At 38.7% G+C, this 20910-nt stretch overlaps 2 protein-coding genes across 2 annotated transcripts; one reads left to right on the top strand and one right to left on the bottom strand.

Annotated features, from left to right (window-relative positions):
- The first annotated feature begins 615 nt into the window (after positions 1-615).
- Positions 616-1896, top strand: LOC108989898 (protein LIGHT-DEPENDENT SHORT HYPOCOTYLS 6-like). Its single transcript, XM_018963664.2, has one exon. It carries the CDS (start codon positions 1099-1101, stop codon positions 1750-1752), a length of 654 nt encoding a protein of 217 aa, XP_018819209.1. The 5' UTR covers positions 616-1098; the 3' UTR covers positions 1753-1896.
- A 12029-nt stretch (positions 1897-13925) lies between these two features.
- LOC108989884 (cinnamoyl-CoA reductase 1) lies at positions 13926-17245 on the bottom strand. Its single transcript, XM_018963648.2, has 6 exons — positions 16874-17245; positions 16591-16763; positions 16251-16436; positions 15923-16085; positions 15348-15534; positions 13926-14435 (listed from the first exon to the last, which is right to left on the bottom strand). The coding sequence occupies exons 1-6, from the start codon at positions 16989-16991 to the stop codon at positions 14291-14293; spliced, it is 972 nt and encodes a 323-aa protein (XP_018819193.1). The 5' UTR covers positions 16992-17245; the 3' UTR covers positions 13926-14290.
- Between the last annotated feature and the right edge of the window lie 3665 nt (positions 17246-20910).

Raw genomic sequence — 20910 nt, 5'->3', positions numbered from 1 at the left:
TTGAAAAAGTTAAATTATTTATTATATTTTATGTTAGAATTTGAAAAAGTTGTAATGATGAGTTGAGATGAGTTGAGAGGAGTTCATCAACCAAACGAAGCCTTAATCTCCAAATTCAAACAAAAATTTGAATATATATAATTGCATAACAATTATCAAATTTTATTTAAAATATTAATACGAACAGCTAATGCTCTTAAGTTATTCATACTTTGAAATTAATTTATAATTCTCTTAAGTTTCAAGCATCTTAACTATATCTAAATAGAAATATTTTATTTTATCTCATCTTATTTTATTATTTTAAATTTTTATATAAAATATAATAAATAATTAAATTTTTTAAATTTTAAAATAATAATAAATTAAAAAATAATATTTTATTTAGAACTATCTTTTTTAATCTCACGGTCCAAATCGTAGCTGAGTTAAAAGGCAAGTGAAACTTAAAAATGTAGTGAGAGAGTGGGATAGGAGCTGAGGGATCCGCCGGGTTGAATAGTAAGCATGTCATGTCTGATAGGGCCACCACGTGAATTGTGAATTCTTCCACCATTCTTTCCCTCTCTCACCACAACTAAAAAGAAAGAGAAGAACTCTCTCTCTCTCTACACGTAGTTTTTGTTTTTCTGTACACAGATTATTGCTCCTCTTTTAAAAAATAAATCTATCTCTATAGGCTATATAGCAGCACTCTTCTTCTCTATCTCTCTCTAAAAAAGTGAGAGGAGAGAGTCTAGTCCGTATTCATTCATTTCATCTTACGTCCCATCACCAAGCTAGAGCTCTTCCTCCCACCTCCCCCGCTTAGATTATACCTTAACTTTCTAGCGAAACAGGCGAGGCCAGACTCCAAAAGAAGCTCTTTCAAGTGAAGAGATCATCGATCCAAACGGAGCAGTCGGTCCCTTCGGATCTTGATGCCACCATGACCAAATACGGAAAACTGGAGAGAGAAAGACACGGGGAGGAAACTTACCTATAGATATTGAGGTTTCTTTTCAAGGCAGAAGAGACAAAAGTTAAACCATCAATTCCCAGTTGTCGAAATATTAGGTAAAATTGTTGCTTGTACAGACCCATAGCTAGCTCTTGTTTATGGATTCAGCTTCAGGTGCTGGTGCATCCGACCCGAATAGCGGAGAGGGTCCATCCGCAACAGGTTCGGCGCCGGCTGCGGAGGGTTCATCGCCCTTGCCACTGAGTCGGTACGAGTCACAGAAGCGGCGAGACTGGCATACCTTTTTGCAGTACCTAAAGAACCACAAGCCTCCGTTAACTCTATCCCGGTGCAGTGGTGCGCACGTGATCGAGTTCTTGAAGTACTTGGACCAGTTTGGGAAGACGAAGGTGCACATCTCCGGTTGCCCCTACTTCGGGCACCCGAACCCTCCGGCCCCCTGTGCTTGCCCGCTAAAGCAAGCGTGGGGGAGCCTGGATGCGCTGATCGGACGCCTGAGAGCAGCTTACGAGGAGAACGGCGGACGGCCGGAGTCGAACCCGTTCGGAGCGAGGGCGGTGAGGATTTACTTGAGGGAGGTGAGGGAAGGGCAGGCGAAAGCCAGAGGGATTCCTTATGAAAAGAAGAAGCGGAAACGACACACAGTCACGGCAACCACATCAGTGGTGGCAGCTTCTGCTTCGCCGGAAAATGTGCCAGCGAAGGTGATTCAAGGAGGTGATGCTGGGGGTTCTGGTGAGGGAAGTGGAAGTGGTGTTGCTCAAACGACGACGACGACGACCACCGTATAGTTCGTTATTTTAGAAACTTAATTTTCCATTTTCGTCTGTTTTTTATAACGTTTAATATATATATTTACAAGTACTAGTGATTCTCTCATAATTGAGGGTTTTTTTTCTTCTCTTGGCTATATAAAACTTATAATTATTCTTCTCCTTCTGTGCTATCTCGTACTCATTCCTTCAGCTTGTTAGACCTTTATTCTCCTTCTCTAATGGCTGGTATTCATGATTCCATGATCTAAGTTTCCAACTGCGTACAAGAAGAAACAGCATTTATATCATCCACTGTTCAGTTTCTTTTATCGTTTTTCTCTTGACCTGGTCAACTGAAATCAGAATAAGAAGAAGTAAGCATGGAATAGAAGTTTGAAAATGGAGATATCAAAGAAATCTACAGCAATATGACTTTTGTTTACTACATTAATTTCTCCTTCCACTATATTTATGAGCAAATTGCAGATCAGGTTGACTCTAGAAGGATACAATAAGCAAGGTCTTAATTATTTCCTATTATTCTGTCAGTTCTCTTTTCATTTGTGTTCTTCCATATATATCTGCAAAACTGTTTGCTTGTGTGGATTCTAGTACCCAACTCAGACTGTGGAGGCCACAGATTATAATATTATGAAGAAGGGCAGGCAAAGCAAAAAATATCAGTCACTATAGCCAAATGTTTGAAGTCAGGAGCAACTGTTCATCTGGTCCCCGGCATCTCGATTTTCTGGGCTCAAAGATCTCTGTTATGATGATGCACACGTGCGCCTCTGATTTATGGATTTCCACTCTCTGATCAGGTGCTCTTGATCCCTTTTATTTGTTTGTTTTAATTCTTACATTTTAAAATATATCTGGAGTTCATAATTTTTGGTGTTTGGATTGAGACGATCGATCTCAACCATGGCCAACCCCTGATCATGATCTTCTCCATCATCTTCCATAGCTAGGAAAACAACATTTCTTTCTGTGATAACAACTGCTACTAGAGGATATAGGCTAAAGCCTGCAAGCATCCAAGAAAAGAAAAAACTAATCCCTTTCTTTTCTGATTGCTTAGCTTATTTTATTAAGGTAAACACCAGCTCAGTGTGAAAACGACTTGCAGCCAACCCCTTCTTAAACCATTCTAGATAGTATTATCTTATTTTATCTTTTACAACTATTTTATATTATATATATATATTCAACTTTTGTCATGATAACATAGAGACCCACCAAGGCACTCCCAAACAAAAAAACCCCATTTCTGATCCTCAGTTTTAGTTCTACATCATGTCATAGAATGATGCAACATTTATTGCCCCCGTCCTTCTAATTTCCTTTAGAACGTTTATACCTTTTTTTTACGCATTTGTTTCTTTCACCATTTTTATCTCTGCAACGTCAAAAAGGAAACCACGGTTAAATTGCCTTCAGCTTTGTCTTGTTGCTTAAAAGGTGTACGTTCTTCTCTACCTCTTCCCTCTTATCTCCTAATGTTTAGTAATTCCATCCTAATGGGAACAAAAAGGAGAGAGAGAAGGAGAAACCACTCTAGAGTAATGCATCAAAGCTTGTGTAGAAATTATAGATACTCGGTCCTGGATGTCTGAAAGGAATGACATAAGTGTCGAATTAGGATAAACAAAATATTATGGATCTCTGTACTTCTGTTTGATGTGAATCTTGCATGCAACAGTACTGCGTACGTGGGGCAGGGAATTCTGGGCATATTGAGTGCAAAACGAAGCATTCAGATCATGTATGATCATATTAAATATTATATAAGTCCTCATTTAGGGAGAGATCGATGGAAACCGGCTTTGCTTTGAGTGGGGTTGTTTTTTTGTTTGTCTAATAAAGCGCCTGCACTGCACTGCACTGCACTGCACTGAGTGGTCTAGCTTGTCTAATGCCATTGGTGGGCATTGATATTGTTCACTCATTTGCAGGCTGGTTTGAGCTCTGAATGGAATATATGCTTAATTTATATGCCCTTTCCCTTCTCCATTCGCGTCCAAGGAAGGACAGCACTCACATTCTTGATAAAAAAAATTATATTAGAAGTCGGCATAAAAATACATTGACTATGTCGTAGATACCACATAATTTTATTTGTAAATCTATTTTTTAAATTGAACTTTTATCATGTTAATAGTGTACTGTCTTGTATACTGAATATTTACAAAGAGAACTGCTCGAGACACAGTATATTCACAAACTGATATGGTGTCATAAAATTCGTTAGATCTACTTTATAATAAAATTAACTTTACAATTTGACGTACCACATCAAGTCACGTACATCGATTTGTAAGTTTATTTTTGTGTAGTCACTTTGTGGCTAAAGTATTTTTCACCAATTTGCATCTTATGTAGTACTGTACACGCCTTTCTATTTATAGATACTTTGTAGACATTAGTATTATAAATCACATTTCGACATTGAATTTTTTTTTTTTAGTTTTTATTATTTGCAAGTAGGTGTGGAGGAGGCACTTTTTACGGTTGTTTATGTCAATTTATAAATAGGATTTTTCTTGGACCTTTAATTTCTGGGAGCTTATAATTTCTGGCCCTCATTTAAAATGAACATTTAATATTGTTGTACCTTCGAATTTTATTGCTCTACCCTAAAGAAATACCAACGACATTAATACAAATTAAAAAAAAAAAAAATCTCAAAAACAAGCATTAAATCATATCCTTTATATCTATATAATATGTATATCAATACATGAAAAACAAAATGAAAAGAATTAAATCTAACTTTATATATATACTGCAGTTTGCTAGTATGAAAAATTAGGGAGACATGCTCTATCTATCAAGAATCAAGCATCCAACCAGCCATTTGGAATTGCTGACAAGGGTTTGTAAAGAAACCATTATATATATATATATATATATATATATATATATAGCTTTAAATTGTCCTTTTAATTTTAAAGACCGCTGATCTTTTGCCATACGTACAGAGAATTAGTAACATATAACAGAAAAAATCCTTCAATATATATGACGTGAGGTCATTAATGAAAGAATTACGGGGAGGCAAATCAGTGTGGGATTAATTGGACGGTCCTGATTTTGTGACTATTGATTGCAAAGCTAGCTAGCTAGCTAGTGCTGATGATCTACAACTTATTAATTATTTTTTAATTTTTTATAAAAAATTAAACATATAATTTTATTTTATTTTATATATTTAAATACATATCTTAATCTATTTATATTTAAATATATTTTAATAAAATTTATAAAACATTACTAATCACTGATTAATTATTTAAGATTGTTTAATTTAATAGGTAAACATTAAATCCTAAATGACATTGAAAATCTTCATTACCCAACAACTCCGTACCTGGCGGATAAGGATTAACCCTACAACGTACGTGTACGTACGTTCAGTACGTACCAGCCACTGAAACCCACTGCGCTGGGTCTTGAAAATTTATTAAACACATCAACTCATAATTAGCAATGGTCCATGTGGTTGATTTTAGACGAAATACAAGTAAAAATTTATAAATATGTAATCTACTACGTACCACATTTATTCTTTTTATAACTTTTTTTTTTTTTTTTTAAATGAAACAGAGTCGTTTTATTAATAAATTAAAATTACAGTCGTAATTTATCAATACATAAAAACAAAAATAAACTACATTATACATGAGCTCTCGGACTTTCCGACACATAAATTATAACTAAAGCATTATTTCATCGTCAAATAGCTTAATTCACTGTTTGTTTATCGTTTTTTTTTTTTTTTACACAATAATTTCGTGTATCAAAGCATTAACTTTTTGTAAATTATTTAGCATGAGATCGAGAGTTGTGTATCGGGATAAGGGATGCATCCGTTAGGGGTCTACCTGGTTTTGTAAGATACTGACAAAGGGGATGAATCTGAGACGTTGGGAGTGAAGTATAAATCAAGTTTTATGGGCAACGTCAACTTGGGCAGGCAGCAGCTGCTCCCCCCAGGATAGGGTCGTGGGAAACAGTCGGTGGCCCTAAGTGATGGACGAAAAGAAAGCCCAGAGGAGCGGGTAAAGTCAAGAAGAGAGCCTAAGTTATAAGGGAGGGAAGTGATGCAAATAGTGCAGAGATATGATTATTACGTACGTCCCGGCCCCACTGATATGCATGCATGGGTCCCAACCGAATAGTTTGACAAACTGTAGTTTCGGCCACCGACAACATATCTAAGACCGTAGATTTCCTGACAGATGATCTTGGGCTGTCAGCTGTGCAATGCATGATGATTATGTTCATACTACTGATCTGCAAGTTAGGGTTAATTTCCCAGATCAAGATAAACCATCATTTTCTCCATGGCTGCTACGATAGCTAGCTTACCCTAACTTTTGTTTTTGCGCTGAAACCCGCTAGCTGCAGAAAAAAGATAGATCTATATGATGCGATCATTGACCACGTTTTCTTTGAGAGACATCATCGAAACGCAATCATCAGCCTGTTATATTTGTTGTGGTGATCAATCGCTCTTATCGACTGTCTTGCGTGCACGCCTTTTGTTTGGCGGGGGTGACTTCGTTCCCAAGCCAGACAGACATGTTTATATGCATGACTGTGTGCTTGCATCGAGCTAAAAGTGATTGAGAAGAGTGGGTGCAGTGGGCTAGCTGGGCCTGTTTCGGTAGCATTTGGTGATCGGCATAAGTTCCCAAGTTTAGGCTTATTTTGGTGGGATATTGCTATTCCCAATTGATCAAATTATAATTGTATAAGTAGAATAAGATAAGTGTATCTTGGATTCGTCTCAACTGGCAAGTACTCTAGATCATGAACTTATTTAAGTAAATTTCATATAGAAATATTTGGTTAAAAAAAGACTTTTAAAGTAACGTAATTTGCTATAGTGAATCAGATTGTAAAACTCTTTTTCATATAAAATAGATCTAATATATCACGTCTAATCACGTCAAATTTTACTTTCATAGAATATTTTTAGATAAGCGCTACAATTACAAAGGAATTTCATAAAGTAAATTCATAAATTATCATGACTTTATAGGATTATGTATTAGATCTATAATCTCACAAATATCGTGACTTTATAAGATATATTAGATCTTCACATCAATTTATAAATTTATTTTTATAAAAATTTTTTATGTCTAAAATATTTATTTATTTATTATTATTATTATTATTATTTTTTGAACGAATCACTTTTCAATTGGGCTCACTTGTCTAAACTCAGACTAAGCTTAGATGAGCTTGAAGTTGAAAGGTCAATAATGGGCTCAAGAGTCTGGCTGCAGTTAGGAGGACCCTTTAACATTTGGAACTCGGTATGCATGAAATCCAATATCCAAAGTCTTACCTCTAGGACCAGAACAAGGTCACTCGTTTGGATTCGTAAGTGATCTCAGCTCATCTCAACTTATCTCAGCTCATCTCAGCTCATCTCAACTCATCTCACTACTATTCAGCAACTTTAACTCATAAATCTCACTACTATTCACAACTCATCTCATTACTATTCACAATCCATCTCAGCTCATCTCAGCTCATCTCAAATCATTTTCGAATCAGGTTAATCAGAAAACGTCTCAGCAACATATATAGCCGCTTCTAAAACCATTTATATAGACCACTTAAAAGTTCTCTCTTTCAAATCATATGGGTTGCCATATTTTACTACCTTTCTATACTCAATCCGTAGTAGTATTATTAGTATTTGAGACGTCTTCACTCTAAGGCTACATTTGGATGTTGAGTTGAATTGTCAATAGTAATATTTTGTAAGTCTCATTGAGATGAAACTAATGCTGACGTGGCACTCCACATTTTCTCTCTCGACTCAATAGGGCGATTAGGGTAGCGATGGCCACCACCGCCGTCCTCGTGGCTTCGCGGAGCGGGCAAGGTGAGACAAGAACGGATCAGAAGACGATGACGAATCTGGATCGTCGAGTGGGAGGCGCTCTGGGGGCTGGGTTTTGTGGACATTGTGATGGGTCGGCCTCAAGTTTTACCTGAGGTTGAAATTCCCTTCAGGAACCGAAATTTGCGGATGGGAAGATGTTTTTCCTTTTCACCAGAACAAAGATCAACCATTCGGTAGAACCATTTCGGTTCTTTGTCGTGTTGAAATTCTTACTCCAGCGGCCTTCGTTGGATCACGTTCGGGGATTCATAAAATCCCGTTGGGGACTCCAAGTCTTGCATGTTGTTGGTCAGTTGAAGAACCCTCAGAATATTCTGGTCCGGCTATCGAATGAAGATGATTTCATTGTTGTTATGGCTAGGGGGAATTATGAAATTGCTAGTGCACCTTATCGGGTATCCCATTGGACAACAGAGTTTGTCGAAAAGGAGGACTCTCTGCTAGTACCAGTTTGGCTTTCTCTTCCGGGGCTGCCACCGAACTATTTTCACGAGTCTATGTTGCGATCTATTGGTGGGGGATTTGGCCGGTTTTTGAACCGGGACAATGCTACGGCGTGTGTGACACGGCCAAAGACGGCACGAATTTGTGTTGAGGTTGATGTCTCCAAACCTTTGAAACGGGTGTTCTGGCTGGGGGTTCCAAGGCATGCGAGTAGTCATTATCAGGAGGTAATTTTTGAATCTCTCCCTCTGTTTCGCGGTTCGTGTCTGAAGCAGGGCCATGAGGCTAGTTGATGTGGGTGTCGTAATCGGCTTGAAAAAACTGAAGCTGTGAATGGTGTACCTGAGGGTGGAGTAGGTGGTCGGGAGAAGGCTACAATTCGGTGGAAGGTGGTGGGAAACAAAAATCCAGAAGTAGTGGTAACAAAGGCGAGGATTGACGAAGAGGGCTTCTTTAAACCTTGTCGGGCCGTTATTTTGGAAGACATAAATAAGTGTTGGCGTGAAGTGGATGGTAGCAATGGAGGTATTTTATGTGGACTCAAAGGGTAAGGCCCTTAGTAGGAGACAGTTTGAGGAGGAATTGGATGGTGTAGGATTGGTCGGTGAAGTTGCTACTCGGTTTGGGTGATGCGATGCTGCTGAGAGTAGTGGGCATTCGATTCAAAAAGTTTCGACCAACTGGTCTGATCTATCTAAAGCAGTTTCGGATACTAAGGAACCTCGAGAGGGGTTGGAGGTCATGTACACAATGCCACGTAGTTCACTGAAATTGGTGGTGAGGCGTTGGAGTTTGAGTTAGCTCGTTTGGCAACGGTGGGAGATACAGATGGGGCTATTAACAAGTGTGTTTCTTTGTCTGAGGGAGAACCCGAAGACGTCGTGGAGGATCTTGTAAGTAAGTTATTTGATTCTGATTCAGAGTTAAATATTCATTTGAAAAAATTAAGAGGTGTGAAGAAGAAAGAGACATTGGCAGTCCTGGATAGGAGGACTTGTTCCAAAAAAACTTTTTAATCATTTATGCAGATTCTCATATGGAATATTAGAGGTATTCGTTCGTCAAAAAGTCACCTTATGAATAAAAATCAGCCTCAGTGGTGTCTTTGTTAGAGCCTTTTCTTTCTTCTAATAAATGTCAGCGATGGGCTATATGGCTAAAGCTGTCGAATTTTTTGAATAATGCCAGAGTAGGGGGCAAAGTGTGGTTGTTTTAGGATGTTAGTCTGGAGTTTGAATTCATTTTCATGTCAGATCAAGTCTTGTTTGGCTGGTTTGTTAGTGGTAGTCTGCGAGTGTTGGTTTCTATAGTTTATGCTAGCTGTTTTCAGAAGAAGCATAAGGAGATGTGGGAGTATTTGTGTGCTCTTGATGCGGGTGGTTGGCCATGTTTTTTTGGGGGTGATTTTAATATTATTCGATGTGATGAGGAGAAGGTGGGAGGTTTGTTAGGTGCTTATCAAGCAAAAGAGGATTTCAATACATGTATTCATGATTGTGGGTTTGTTGAGTTGCCATATGGGAGAAAAAAAATTTCTTGGTGTAATGGCAGGCTCGCGGGGAGGAGGATTTGTGCTAAATTAGACAGGATTTTGGTGAGTTCTTCGTTTCTCAATGTTCTTCAAGATGCTCGTATGGAGTATCTCCCGTGTACTTCTTCAAATCATTGCCCTATGTTGATTTCCTTAGATAGGGAGAGGAGGGGTGGGATTTAGTATTTTCGATTTCAATGCATGTGGGGGACTCATGAAAGTTTTCTACCATTGGTTTGGGAGCGTTGGAATAAGGAGGTTGGGGGATGTGCTATGGTGAGGGTGAGTTTTAAATTAAAATATTTAAAGAAACTGTTGAGGAAGTGGAATATGGATACGTTTGGAAGAGTGGATTTGGAAATAAAAGGCCTTGAATCTTGAATAATGGAACTCGAAGAAATTATTAGTGCAGATTTTTCCCAAGATCTGAAGAGCGAACTTCTAATGTGCAAACAGCGGCATATCCAATGGCTACACCGAGAGGAGATTCTGGGATGTTAGAAATTACAGATCAAGTGGTTAACTGAAGGGGATTCAAATTCAGCTTTCTTTCGTGCTTCTTTGCATATTAAAAACAAGAACAAAGTAATTAGAGTATGAAGATCCTGGATGGAACTTTGTTACATTCTGCCAAGGAAGTTCATGATGCAGCCGTGATTCTCTTTCAAGATTTGCTTTCGGCGGCACCTGTTGAAAGTCATGAGGAAAGTTTTCAATTGCTAGTTCCTGTAGTTACTGAGATTGAGAATTCCTCACCGTTTGCGGCTCCATCTTTAGAGGAAGTCAAGGCTGCATTGTGATCTATTCCTCATGATAGCAGTCCTGGGCTCGATGGGTTTTCAACAAGTTTCTTTGTCATTACCTGGGAGATTGTGAAACAAGACTTGCTTGATATGGCTAAGGAATGTTTTTAAGGTACTCCTCTCATTACTTTTTTCGGAGCGACTAACCTTGTATTGATTCCGAATGTAGATACACCGGAAGATTTTTGGCATTTTCGACCTATCAATTTGTGTTCAGTGGTCTATAAAATTATGGCTAAAATCATGGTTTTTAGATTGGCAACAATTATTGGAAAAATATTGTCGGCAGAGCAGGTTGCATTTGTTTGGGGTCGTAGTATTTTTGACAATATGACTATTGCTCAAGAACTTGTGAATGACATGAATCGGAAGACTAAAGGGGGCAATGTCATGATGAAAATCGATATGGCGAAAGCATATGACCGAGTGAATTGGAGCTTTTTGTTGGAAGGCTTATGTCGATTGAGATTCTCAGAAAAATGGCGATCTTTAATCTCTAATTCTATTTCATCTTTGAGTTTTTCCGTCATGATGAATGGCAGTTGCAAAGGCTTTTTTAAGCCTTCTTGTGGACTTCGTCAAGGTGATCATCTCTCCCCATATTTGTTCATTTTGTTAGAAGAGTTACTCTCTCATATACTTAATCAGGAATTTCAGTCGGGGCGAGTTAAGTACTTTAATTCAAATGGTGGTGGTCGGGTTTTGCACTTGTTATATGCAGATGATTTTTTTATTTTTGCAAATGGTGGAAATGGATCCATTCGAAATTTGATGAGAGTGATTTGCCAGTATGAAAGTTTATCGGGACAGTTGGTCAGCCCAAGTCTTCTATTTTTTTCTCCTCAAATATACCTTATAATCGGAGGCTACAATTAAAGCATGGCCATGTGTGTATTTGGGGATGCCTGTTCATGTAGGAAGAAAGAGGCTACATATGTTTGAGCCTTTATTACTGAAAGTGCAAAAGAAATTGGCAGGTTGGAAAGGCAAGTTTACTCACCTTCGACAGTAAACTCATCCTTTTTAAGCATGTTCTTAATAGTATGTTCATTCATTTGTTGTATGTGTTGTCTTTGCCGAAAAGAATTGTTGCTAAGTTAACGAAAATGTTTTCCAACTTCCTTTAGGGATCAAGTGGGGATGTTAATAAAAGAAATTGGGTTTCTTGGAGACGTATTTGTTTGCCGGTAGAGGAACGTGGATTGGGGATTTTTGACCTTTCGGAGGTCCGAAAATCTTTGTTTATGAAATTTGCTTGGAAGCTGCTTATTGGTGGTTCTCTTTGGTCTAATTTTTTCTGGAAAAAAATATGTAGGTGAGGAGCCGTTAGGCTTGATTGAGACAGTGTCAAAGGGATCTTGTTTTTGGAAAGAGCTTGTACATGTGTTGCCTTTGCTCATTCGGAATTCGCAAGGATAGTTCGGGAGGGTGCCTTAAATTTTTGGTATGATAATTGGCTTGGTGATGGACCTATTGTCAATTGTCTCCTGATTGTGGGAAATCCTAAATTGCTTGTTTAGGACTTATGGATGGAAATGTGATGAGGTTTGGCCATTGGTAAATGAGAATATGTTTCAAAGAATCATTCAATCAAATGTTCGTATTTAGGGGGGAAAGGATATGTTGGTGTGGAAGCACACATTGGATGGGGTTTTTACTACAAAGTCAGCTTGGCAAATTATTCGTTCACACGGCATTATTTGTCCTTGGAAGGAATGGCTTTGTCAAGATCATGTCCCTAAGAAGATGTCCTTTTTTTGTTGGCGGGCACGTCAAAATACGGTTCTCGTTGATACTATTATTCAGTAGCTTGGGATTCCGGTGGTCTCTAAGTGTCAATGTTGTGCCGCTAACAAGATTGAGAATTTGGATCATGTTCTTTGTGATGGGGAGAGACCGAGGAAGGTTTGAGATTTCTTTACTGCTCTTTTTGGCATTCAACTTCCACAGGTTCATGTATGGACAGATGTGATGAATATATGGTGGTGTCAGGCTTCTTTATCATCACAGGTTCGATGGCTTCGTGGTATAATTTCTTTATTGATCTCTTAGGCTCTTTGGAGAGCTCGATGTGCGGCCCGCATGGAAGATTCTAGATATGAGTCGAATGACATTATTCAAATGGTAAAAGGTTTTATTTTGGATATTTTGAGCTCCATGAAAACGTTTAAAGTCGTGGGGGACCATGATTTGAGAGTGTTAAGGGACGCTTAATTGCCCCATTGTGCTGACTAGGGAAAAAAGCTTGAAGTTGATTGCTTGATCACCACCAACAAGGGGTTATTCAAAGCTCAATGTTGATGGTGGCTCCATTGGGAATCCTGGGATGGCTGGTGGAGTGGGTGTTGTTCGGGATGCACAAGGGCAGGTTCTTGGTATGGTCAAGCTACAAATAATATCGCTAAATGTAGAGCAGTGCTTGATGGGCTTTATCTTTGTCGACAACTGGGTTTACAAAAGGTTTTAGTTGAGTCTGACTCTAGTGTGGTGATGGGATGGTTTATCTCGGGGACTTGTAACTGTTGGTGTTTGTGGGATTTTTGGGAAGAAGCGATCTCCCCTACTTCCTTGATGAATGTTCAGTTTAAGCATGTGTTTAGAAAAACTAATATGGTAGCGGATTTTTTAGCAAAACATAGGGCGAGTGGTGGGACTTGGGATTTTTTTTGGAGAGGACTTTGGTCCAGATAGATTGAAGGGGCTTATATGTACTAATAGGTTGGGGATTCCTTATGTTAGATATTAGTAGAGACGGTTTGAGTTTGGTTTTTCTTGTCACCACGATATTCCTCCACTATAAGTGAGGGTTTTTTTAATAAAGTTGAGAGGAAGTCACTTATGGAAAGGTGACTACCGTCTCTTTCTAAAAAGAAAAGAAAAAAAAATTGTCTCATTGAGATGAGTTTAACTTTTTAAGGTTGAGATGAGATTTAATTTTTTTTTATAGAAAATTGAAAAAGTGGTGGGTAGGTCTCATCAATAATTGGTTTGAGATGAGTTAAGTTTGGTTCAACAATAAAAAATTGACAACAATAGTTCAGATTCTTCTTGAGGAGGACCTGCGGTTCTTTGAATCGACCCTACTTAATGAGATAAACCCAACTAGAAATTCAGATTGTTGTGATATTTGTTAGTGTCTATTTGAGGTTCTCATTCAAGTAAAAGTACAAAATCAAAGCCGTATTATCTTATTCACTAAGCAAAGTGAGATGAATATCGGGTTTGACAGAAGTTAGAGAGAGATCAAAATGAGAGGAAATAGTTTGTCTTTTCTTAATATGCTAAAACCAGTATGTATATCATCACTGTTATATATAGAAAAAGCAGAGTTGTTAGTATCTGCTGCGGGGTGATTACCACATCAATATACAGAGAACACAAGGCTGTTTTTCATGGGCTTTTGGAAAAGGTGTATACGCATCAAATAGGCAAAATTAACATAACAGCAGTGAAAAGGCTTAAGAATCCGACATCAACGCAGAGAGTGCAGAGCAGCCATTTTGAATGTTAACAAATATCATTTTTTACACATTTGCAACTTACCAAGTACCTCCGTTTTTACTGCAAAAATTCTTACAAATTCCACTCTTTCGAGAAGCAACTTGGAAGAAATACCGGACAGAACTTCTCGAAACAGACAACAATCTAGTTTTTTCTCGATTACATACCAGGAAAAGATTGCAAGAGTCAAGAACATACTAGCTGAAGTAAATAAGCTTACTTTATTGTCTAGAATTATTCATACATACTTGTCTTCACCACCCAATCAATTTACAAGATAGATAGGTCACCGGGTGTTCGTGAGCATATGCAGCTAGTAATTGGGTCTTTGAAGTTTTTGAAGTTCTTTAGTGATGCCTGGAGCTGAATTCAAGAAATAAAACCCTTACTCTTTAAACTCTCAACAGCCTCCTTGATAATCTGCTCCATGGGTATGAATTGTAAGCCCAAGTCCATCAGCTTCTTTGATCCATCCTTCGCCCTTAACAACCCAGGTTGGGTATCCTTTGGCAACCTACATATACAGGGACATCATAGCATCAACAATTTATAAAGACCATTTCTACTGCATTTAAGTTAGAATAATTCCATCAAATGGATACGACAGAGCTGGAGAAACAGAAACAAACATTTGGGAATTGAGGCAGATATATCTACGTGACATTCGGTTTCTTGACAGGAAATTCTAAAATCAATAGAACGCATACAAGCCAGTAGACATCATTAAGAAGCAAGAACAGAAGTTGCATACTGGACCTCTACAGATCCACCCCACTATTTTTTCTAAAGAAGAGGACGGCACCCCGTAATTTATTTATGAACCCTCACTTATGGCGGAAAAATACCATGGTTACAACTTAGGACTCCTTGGTAGTGACAATATCAAAAAGCAAAACCGACGGAGTCGTAAAACCTTATCTCTAAAGACACCTTGGTGGTTACAATTAATAAAAAACAAGGCATCATAAAAACTTATTTCTGTCCTATAGCAATCAGAAATTAAGAAAAAGGTTACAAAAAGATCCAGAATTTAGCAAACTCAAGTGCAGGAAACCCAGCCTGATCACCCCACTTAGTCCAAGGATCGGAGTGAGATTGGGTGGGGTGAACTCAAACACAAAAAGTAGTTAAAACCAAACCAAATGTGATGATAAACTTCAGTGGTACTTGTAGCAGACACTACAATATCAATGTAAACTCAATAAAGCTCATTTGGCAAATGGTAGTCGGATATATCCATCATCATCAAGCATCATAATCTCTAGAAAATAACTATCATGGGAATGTAAATTGAATCCCACCATATTCAGAATTTATAGTTCTGGTGCTTGTTTGGAAGGTTCAGATGTTCATTTTTTTCAAAAAAAGACGCGTAAATAGTTATTACTTCCAACCCACATGCAGAAGCAGGAAGTCAAATTATTACCTTGGCACCTTATATTCAGGGTAAATTTCAGCAACCTTTGCTACAAAATCACCATAATGAGATATAGCTTCAAGACAAGAGTGCCTTCCAGTTGCTGATTTGTTCTCATACACCAATATATGTGCTAGAGCTACATCTTTGAAATGCACAGATCCCATAAAAAAGTTCTCATATGTTTCAGTGCATCCTGCAGTAAGAATAAAATGGCACCATCAGTGCATCTATTAGCTCTAGACATAAGAAAATTAGAATTAATACAATTATGGTTTTCATTAGAGGTTAGAAATCCAATGAGTAATAACTAGAATAAGAAGTCAAAGAGCAGCTGATGTGTCCTCACAGATCACGGACTACATGATCTGCTAAACCGACCAAAACTCCCAGGTATTAATTTGCTATTTCAAGTTGAAGTTATGAAACGCTCCGATTAAATTAGAAACAATAGTACATCAATTCAATTGATATAAACCCACACCTAAGATGGTGGAAAAATCGAGATTTTATTTCCGATGAAAGAATCCCCCAATAACAACAATATAACCAAAAAAAGACATGCTGCAAGGATAGATCCTTACCCTGGAGAAGGCGAACAAGCATTAACATGCTTGCATTGAGCCTAGGAGGGATCACAGGGCCCATTACCGTCCCAGGATTCACCACCACCACATCCAAACCCTTCTCTTTGGCAAAATCCCAAGCAGCTTTCTCAGCTAGGGTTTTAGAAATCGGATACCATAACTACACCACAAAACAACAAACAAACAAACACACACCTATCCATAAGACCCATTGTAAACTGAACACACAACTAGCAATGCCTTCATAATCCAATCTGGGAACCACAATTATAGTCCGAGATAAATTTATGAAAAACTATCCAAATTCAGGTGCAGGGGCACTCACTCCTTTCTGCTTGCAGTACTCAATGTCGGTCCAGCAATCCTCGGACTTGACCATATCGGCCGGCCAATTAGGGCTCGGAGTAAAAGCTGAGATGGATGAAGTCACCACCACGCGACTCACCCCTGCTTCCTTCGCCGCCGTCAACACGTTTAGCGTTCCCTTGATCGCCGGGTCCAGAAGTTGTTTCTGTGGAACCACCAAATTACGTAGAATATAAGACAACAAAACGATGTATAATAAAAGGGAAAAAAAAAAGTTGAATTTGCTGGAATATAGGGGTCTATGTCAAGGCCTGGCTTTTGATCATTCTAACAGAGTTTCAGGTCAATATATCAAGAACCTCGGGATCTAGAACTTCATCGACGATGCAGGGAGAGGCGAGGTGGAAGACTCCGGCGCAGCCACTGACGGCAGTGAGGATAGAGCCGTAGTTAAGGAGATCGATTTGGAAGAGACGGAGACGGGCCTCAGCTCCTTCCAGAGCTTCTAGATGTTTCGTTTCACTCTCATCCTCTGCAAATTGGAATATTAAGCAGGAGATGACAATTCCGCAGATAAACGAATGTGAATTTACGAAAGCAGAAACTAGAAACGAGAGAGAGTGAGAGTGAGAGATAGTAAACTGAGATCCTGAACGGTGGCGTGGACGGAGTAGCCACGGTCGAGAAGGAGACGGACGAGCCAGGACCCAATGCAGCCGCTGCCTCCGGTGACGCAAACCACTTCACCCTCTCTCGCCATTTTCTCACCAGTCAGTGAGGTGTGCAGTCAAGGGAGGGCAGCTTTTTAAGCTTTCCGATTTTAGCTACGTGGCAAGTTATCGATGAGTGGCGACAACCAAAGTAGTTCATCTTTTTCGAATCTCTCTGTGTTGGAAACAGAAATATTCTAGCCACATCACGAAATTCATGATGTGAAGATGATAAGAATGACAAGATGATCAAGTAAACAAATGTTTTTATATCTTTTTGTTGTCTAACGTTTATTCGAGGAATTAAGTTCTCCACTAATTTTTTGATGCCTCTCTTGCATTGTGTATGTGGATAATTTTTTTTTAAACGAGCTCCGTTGCCACCCACCATTTTTTTATTACAACTGAAAATTCTCGGTGGAGTGCCCTAATTATTGGAATTGTGTTGATATTCTCGGTGATCATTTGGGTAGATAATTGTTTGGGGCACTAAGAACACTGAGAATTGTTTGGGCGTCAACATCCAGAGTGATCACTTTGGGATAATATTGAAAATTTTATCAGTAAATCAATTGGGGTATCATAAAGCCATGACTCATATTCTGGAAGGGAGGAACAATACCCAAGTGATCCAACACTTTGATCTTATTTTCAACATAATAAAGATTCATAGCAAAGAACAGAAAAGATAAAAGATAAAAAAAAAAAAATGTTGTAATTTAAGAACAAAGAAGATCGATGGAGATCTTGTCGGTTTTCAGAGTCACAGCTTCGTCATCCCAGGCAATGAGTCATGACAATGGCGACGGCTCTACCTTCTTTGTTCGAGGGTCACGACACCAAATCCCATCATCGGCTTCGGGGGTCACGGAAGAGAAAGTCGACCGGTGTCACAGCCCATGAATAGGATGTATGGGCCATGGGCCAGTTTATCTTCATTTACAATTTCATTTACTTTAAAGCTACATGTTATTTGGACTACAACAGAGTTAGTGGGTCTTGGGCCTTAGTTTGATTTTCTTGTATACTTTTAGTGTGTTAGTTTGGGCCTATGTAGAAGTCATCTCCTTTATGTAAGAGCCAACGGCTCTAGGGTTCATTATCCAGAATCATTAATGAAAATAGTTTCTTATTCTCTTTTCTCTTTTTCTCTTGGAGGCTAGGTCAACCTCAAATCTGACCATTTTCTTTATATTTTCTCTCATATTTTCTAGTTATCCAAACACTATCTATCCGGTGTGTTACAAGTGGTATCCAGAGCTAGTCTTCCCTTAGATCGGCTGCATCAATCCATGGAAATAGAAAAAATTATTGCATCCTTACTCAACATCAGAGACCAAGTCAAACAATCACAACAACGTTTGGATGTGATTTTGCAGACAATTAAAGATGTTAAGAACAATTTTGAAGATTTTCAGAACAACTTCAACGAAGAATTCTCAAATCTGGAAAGCCAACTCGATACTCTGCAAGAAGAAGAAAAATATACAAAAACGATGGAAGAAAATGAGGTATTCAACCCCGCTAGGCTTCCTCGTTCTCATGTTTCCATAAATCCTGTTAGAAATCAAAAATCATTTCCTCCTTTCTCTGATTTCCCCCTCCGAATCTCGTGTCCTTCCCTTCCTCTTAGAAATTGTTGTCCATTTTCTTCATTTCTTTCGGTTGTCCCTGGCAACAAAGACTCATTAACAGTAAGAAGAGAAGGCCTAGCCATCAGATGGAAATTTGATCCTGATGGCGTCGAGTTTTAGATTCCCGACTCCTCACCATCAACCAGTAAACCCACGCCATTTTCATTTTATCTATTAACTCTTTTTTCCCATCTCCTAGGGCTAAGGTTTCACTCTCTCTTTTTCTCTCTGAGATTTGGTTCTTATTTTCAGTCTCTCAGGGATTTAATCACTCTTCTCTCGTTTATTTCATCTCTTCCTCGTGTCTTTCTTAGTTTCCATGGAATTCCATCTCGTTTATTTCTCTCGGATGATAATGGCTGAAGGTTCATCAAAGTGAGGGTTGCGTGCAAGGTGTTCGATAAAAGGCCAAATAAAAGACTAGAAGCTAAGGTGGTCAACGCTACCATTGTTGAAGCCGTGAGCTACCTGAAGCTGCGAACGATCGACGGCCATGGCAACAGGGTATGGAACCTGGAGTGGGATCTAGCCATTAGCGCCTCAGGAACTCCTCTCGTCATCACTATAAAAGCATACTCACCTCGATCAACAAGTATTTTTCTGCATGCATACACTTGTATTGATGGTCATGGAAGGGTGAAAGAGTTCAATACAGTTGGAAGGAAGACCAACATTGCCTTTTTGGTATTTACCAAAGCAAGCCCAATGAGTCTAGAAAGTGGTCTTGAATTCCCAGTTGACAGGGTGGTTGAAATGGGAATGATCAAAATGGCCATGGAAAACCTATATAAGCTAGACTCTGGCAATGGGTGATTATTGGTGATGCTTCTAGTCAATCTCACGAACTTGGATGTAGGTATTGGTTCACTGCTACAGACTGAAGATGAGAGGCACGGATTGTATGTTATGAAGCTTGTGAGATCATTTTGCAAAACCTCCAGCGAAAGTAGTGATGATCGATTTGAACATGTCGGTTCAATACTTGTAAAAATCTCAAAGCTGGAAGCATGAAGCAATCTTTTATTAGACCCTAAACGAGGGCTTCTGAAGCAGATTATTAAGAATCATGCATTTCCTTCAAGATGGATTAATGAAGACTTTGATTCATTTGATAGTCTACAGAAGCAAGATGTGGAAAGTGTTGGTAAAGGCTATTCATCTTTTCATAACGTGGAAGATTATAATGAGGTATTTTCTACTTTGTTTTTAATCTCTGATGGAGGGAAATTGTAAATTCGTATGGGGTTGCAAGTTTTAGGAGATACAAAAACTGCCCATCAATTGCTTGATATTTACCACTTAAAGTTGTTTTCAAATCTTTTGATAGATGAAAAGAAAGAAATCCTTTGGAAATGAATTATGAGGGCCGGGACACCATTGAGCTACTGGGAGAGCCCAAAGAATTTAATATTAAATTGTCTGCCCTCAATCTTGCCATGCAATTTCATGGTTGGCAATCATTTTTCATCCTTTTATATTACAAATTGCCTTTGGGGCCTGATAAGAAGGCATATTATGAGTATACTGGCTTGTGGCATATCTATGGAATTTTATCAATGAATGCCTGGTTCTGGAGTGCTGTTTTTCACAGTCGAGATGTGGAGTTGACAGAGAAGCTAGATTTTTCATCAACTGTGGCCTTTCTTGGGTTTAGCCTGATTGTAGCATTATTGCGAGCTTTTCTTGTATGGTCAATCTGGGCTGGTATCACTTGCCACCCATCCCGCTGGAAATTATGGTTAGTTTTGTTGGGTGTTTGATCATTGGCTTGGGGTTTTCATACTCTGGCTCACCAAAAGGATAAAACTGTTGGGTCCTCCTTGCAAGGAAGGGTCTTTATTATGACTATTCATGGGGCCTTTGACAAAAGTGGAAAAAAAACTAGAGAAAATCAGTGAAGAGGCTTGGGTCCGCACATTGGGCAATGTTGAGATTACAGTAAAGCCCAAAAAAAAAAATGGGTGGAACGTGCATCATTTGTGGTTGTGTTTCCAAGAAGATTTTGGGGTATGCGGCAACACCTATTGATGATGTTATTATTAAGAAACATGAGGTGGTTGTCGGTATAAAGAAAATTCTCGTTTTTCATCCAAGTGGTGGGACAATATTAGGCAAGGATACCACACCTTGTAGACAAGGTGCTTCTATGGGGGATGGTTTGTCACAGCCCATGAATAGAATATATGGGCCATGGGCCATGGGCCTTAAGCCAGTTTATCTTCATTTACAACTTCATTTATTTTAAAGCTATATGTTATTTGGACTACAACAGAGTTAGTGGGCCTTGGGCCTTAGTTTGATTTTCTTGTATGCTTTTAGTGTGTTAGTTTGGGTT

The sequence above is a fragment of the Juglans regia genome, chromosome 5 (assembly GCF_001411555.2).
Source record: "Juglans regia cultivar Chandler chromosome 5, Walnut 2.0, whole genome shotgun sequence".
NCBI lineage: Eukaryota > Viridiplantae > Streptophyta > Magnoliopsida > Fagales > Juglandaceae > Juglans > Juglans regia.
This window is presented reverse-complemented; position numbering and strand designations above follow the sequence as displayed.

Excerpts from the sequence above, each read along its gene's own strand:
- LOC108989898 (XM_018963664.2), top strand. The coding sequence starts at position 1,099 with ATGGATTCAGCTTCAGGTGCTGGTGCATCCGACCCGAATAGCGGAGAG.
- LOC108989884 (XM_018963648.2), bottom strand. The coding sequence starts at position 16,991 with ATGGCGAGAGAGGGTGAAGTGGTTTGCGTCACCGGAGGCAGCGGCTGC. Across the intron at positions 16,764-16,873 it reads CGCCACCGTTCAGGATCTCA|AGGATGAGAGTGAAACGAAA; the intron begins GTTTACTATCTC and ends TCCAATTTGCAG. Across the intron at positions 16,437-16,590 it reads ATGAAGTTCTAGATCCCGAG|AAACAACTTCTGGACCCGGC; the intron begins GTTCTTGATATA and ends GTGGTTCCACAG.